This window comes from Myotis brandtii, unplaced genomic scaffold (genome assembly GCF_000412655.1).
Source record: "Myotis brandtii unplaced genomic scaffold, ASM41265v1 scaffold1236, whole genome shotgun sequence".
NCBI lineage: Eukaryota > Metazoa > Chordata > Mammalia > Chiroptera > Vespertilionidae > Myotis > Myotis brandtii.
Genome location: NW_005354316.1, coordinates 1,034,126 through 1,037,343, shown reverse-complemented (window position 1 = coordinate 1,037,343; position 3,218 = coordinate 1,034,126). Strand labels below are relative to the sequence as shown.

Below are 3,218 nucleotides of genomic sequence, written 5' to 3'. Positions count from 1 at the left end.
GGCTGACAGGCAGGCAGGTGGGAAAACGCGGGGACTGAGTGGCGGTGGGCGGGGCAGGAGAGCGGTGGGCGTGGCCACTTGTGTGGGCGTGGCCTCGTGAGGGCTCAGTGGGAAGGGCCGGGAGAGGTGAAGCACCGCCTCCAGGGCGTCACGCGTGTGGGCGGGGCTAGGAGGTGGGAGGGGCGGAGGCGGGCTGAGCAGTTGAGGCGTAACTGGCGATGCCCCAGATGCTCTGGGAAGAGCCTGGAGACAGACTGGGAGGTGGGGCAGGGGCAGGGGCAGTGGCGGGGGGGACACTCCTGACCATGCCTGTCCCGGGTCAGGTCCGGGGCGGGTCGAGGGCCGAGAGCAGGACAGATGTGCTCCCTCAGGGAGGATGGCCTGGCCGCTCCTGGCTTCGGATCCAGGCCCCTCCTGACCTCTGGGCAGCGGGCAGGGGGCAGGTGGTGGTGGGCTCAGTCCCAGGGGCAGGCAGGGCTCTCACAGGACCCTCCCCAGGAGGAAAGACAGCGTTGTCACAGACATGTGCTTTATTGAACTCCATTGTGCACAGGTGCGAGTAGCAGCTGGGAAAGGGGGAGGGCCTCAGTCCTGGGGCAGGTGATAGGAACCCACGTAGCCGCGATTCAGTGCAGTTGTGTAAAATACGACGACCGCGATGATGATCCCAATTATGACAAGGAGGCCCAGGACCACGGCCCAGATATTCAGGCACTTGGCAGTGGACGCATAGCTCTGGGCCCCAATCACGTCTCCCACCATCTTGCGGTCCCTAGACTGGGGGAGAAGAGATGGTGAGGGGTGTGGACGGGCCCTGGGGACAGCCGGGTGCTGTGACTCAGGCCGGGCTCTGGCTGCTCCCTGCCCAGACCAGCCTCCACCTGCCTTCAGCCAGGTCAGCGACCCCCTCCCTGTTCCCTGGAGCCTGAGCAGGACAGGCCAGGGGGGCCTCCCTCCCAGCCTCTCAGCCTCTCCAGGGCCTCAGGGCTCCTCTCCCCCTGCCCTGGCCCCTTTGCTGGCCTCTTCCCCACCAGGGCTCAGGGTTTTCTGAGAACTTTTGTTTTCTAGCCAGAGCCCTGAAGCCACATGGTGAGTCAGAGGAGTGTAATTTCTGGCTGATCAACAGGATATTCCTTGGAGTCCAGGGGACAAAGGCTGACCCTGCCGTCCCCAGGCAGCCTCACCGTGACCTGCACACACACACACACACACACACACACAAACACACACACGTGGACTCCTCAATCCCAAGGGTCATCTGGGCAGCACACCTGTGGGGCGCACACGCCTTCCAGGAAGTCCCCCTGCCTCCCCCCCATCCCCCGCACCCACCTTCACGGAGAAGGCGAACGCCACGAAGCCCAGGCAGCAGGGGTTGAAGAAGAGGGTGTTGAACAGGGACCAGACGATGTGGTCGGGCACCACCGTGTCAGTCTGGATGTTGATCACCGTCGTCCTCGCTGCCATCGAGCTCTGGGGACCCCCCAGCACGGACACCTCGTGTTCCTCCTTGAGCACCTCGTAGGATGGGGACGCTCCGGCGCGGGCGCCAGAGAAGAAGGGCTCGGATATGCGGTTCATGGTGTCGGAGCGGAGCAGATGGCCTGAGGATGCGGATCCCAGGATAACGGGGCCTCAGTGGTGCTTTCTTTTTCTGGTTGTTTCGTTTTCCCCAAAGTTGAGTTTGGCTGTGTTCCTGTTGGGCGTCCCTGCTAAGGGAGTGTCAGGTTGCACTGAAGCCCAGCAGAGAGAGGCCAAGCCCTGGGGTGGGGTGGGGAGTCGAAAGGGGGGGGCTTCCTGTCCCGGTCACTCCAGTCTGGCCTGTCAGCTACCCCAGGTCCTCATTAGGGTGTGATGGGCCCGGGGTGTGTCTCACCCCCTGAAGGGGATGTTAAGGTAAAAACATTCACCTGTAAAGAATTTAGTGCGTGTATTTGAGCCAAACTGTGGACCTATGATGCCGGGAAGCAGAATCGGAGAATGGGGAGTTCATACCTTGTTTTTATAAATCACCATCAAAAGGAAAATACTTAAGCGGGTTACAGGAAATCCATTGGTGATAGATTAGGGAGGTGGGAGAAAGCAAAGGGGAGGAACCGCTGGGATAGGGTAAAAAGTAAAATGATGGACATGTGCTTCTTTACACAGATGGCTACAGGATAGTTAACAGGGTTAGCAGTCGACCATTAACTTAATAACCATAACAATGAGGGAATGTCCTGGTGCCATTGTTGTGCCCTGAGCGGTCCGGGCGGGTGGGGGGCAGGGGGGAGAGGGAGGGAAGTTACAAGTTACCCAGACATTTCACAGGAGTGTTAATTTAGATGCAAAAAGACAATGGGCTCAGTAAAGATCTAAGTTGATCTTTATCAGGGAAAATACTGGCCTAGGACATGACTACCCACTATAACCTGTTTGTAGTTAAATATTTAATTTTCAGACCATCCTTTGTGGTTATTGTAGGTCTTTGGGTTTGCACAACCGCCACGCAGGCCTGCCCTGAGCTGGTCAGGTGAGCGCGTGGCCCCTTTCCTCCAGAGGGAGCGGCATTTGTCCCTGCACAGTATGCTCCTGTGACGCCAGGGGTGTTTTACGCGAATTGATCTTATAAATCAGAGAAGCTCTGAAAATGAAGTCGGATCCCCTTTGCAGGACTCACGCACACGGTCAGGGAGTCTGTGCTGTCGGAAGAGGGGCTGGCCTCATCCCTGGCAGCTCCTCTTGGTGAGGAAAGGAAGGTATTTCTTGGGGGGTGGGGGGCCAGCAGCCTGACCCTGTACCTAGTTAATAAGTATCCCTAATGCACATTCCTGTTAGCCTAGAGCCCTGGGCGGCAAACCGCGGCTCCCGAGCCACATGCGGCTCTTTGCCCCTTGAGTGTGGCTCTTCCACAAAATACCACGTGCGGGCACACACATACAGGGCGATTGAAACTTCGTGGCCCATGCGCAGAAGTCTGTATTTTGTGGAAGAGCCACACTCAAGGGGCAAAGAGCCGCATGTGGCTCGGGAGCCGCGGTTTGCCGCCCAGGGCTCTAGGCTAACAGGAATGTGCATTAGGGATACTTATTAACTAGGTACAGGGTCAGGCTGCTGGCCCCCCACCCCCCAAGAAATACCTTCCTTTCCTCACCAAGAGGAGCTGCCAGGGATGAGGCCAGCCCCTCTTCCGACAGCACAGACTCCCTGACCGTGTGCGTGAGTCCTGCAAAGGGGAT

At 58.6% G+C, this 3,218-nt stretch overlaps 1 protein-coding gene across 1 annotated transcript; it reads right to left on the bottom strand.

Moving 5' to 3' along the window:
* Window positions 1-515: 515 nt before the first annotated feature.
* LOC102239343 (interferon-induced transmembrane protein 3) lies at window positions 516-1,736 on the bottom strand. Its single transcript, XM_005859241.2, has 2 exons — window positions 1,333-1,736; window positions 516-777 (listed from the first exon to the last, which is right to left on the bottom strand). Exons 1-2 carry the CDS (start codon window positions 1,579-1,581, stop codon window positions 586-588), a joined length of 441 nt encoding a protein of 146 aa, XP_005859303.1. The 5' UTR covers window positions 1,582-1,736; the 3' UTR covers window positions 516-585.
* Between the last annotated feature and the right edge of the window lie 1,482 nt (window positions 1,737-3,218).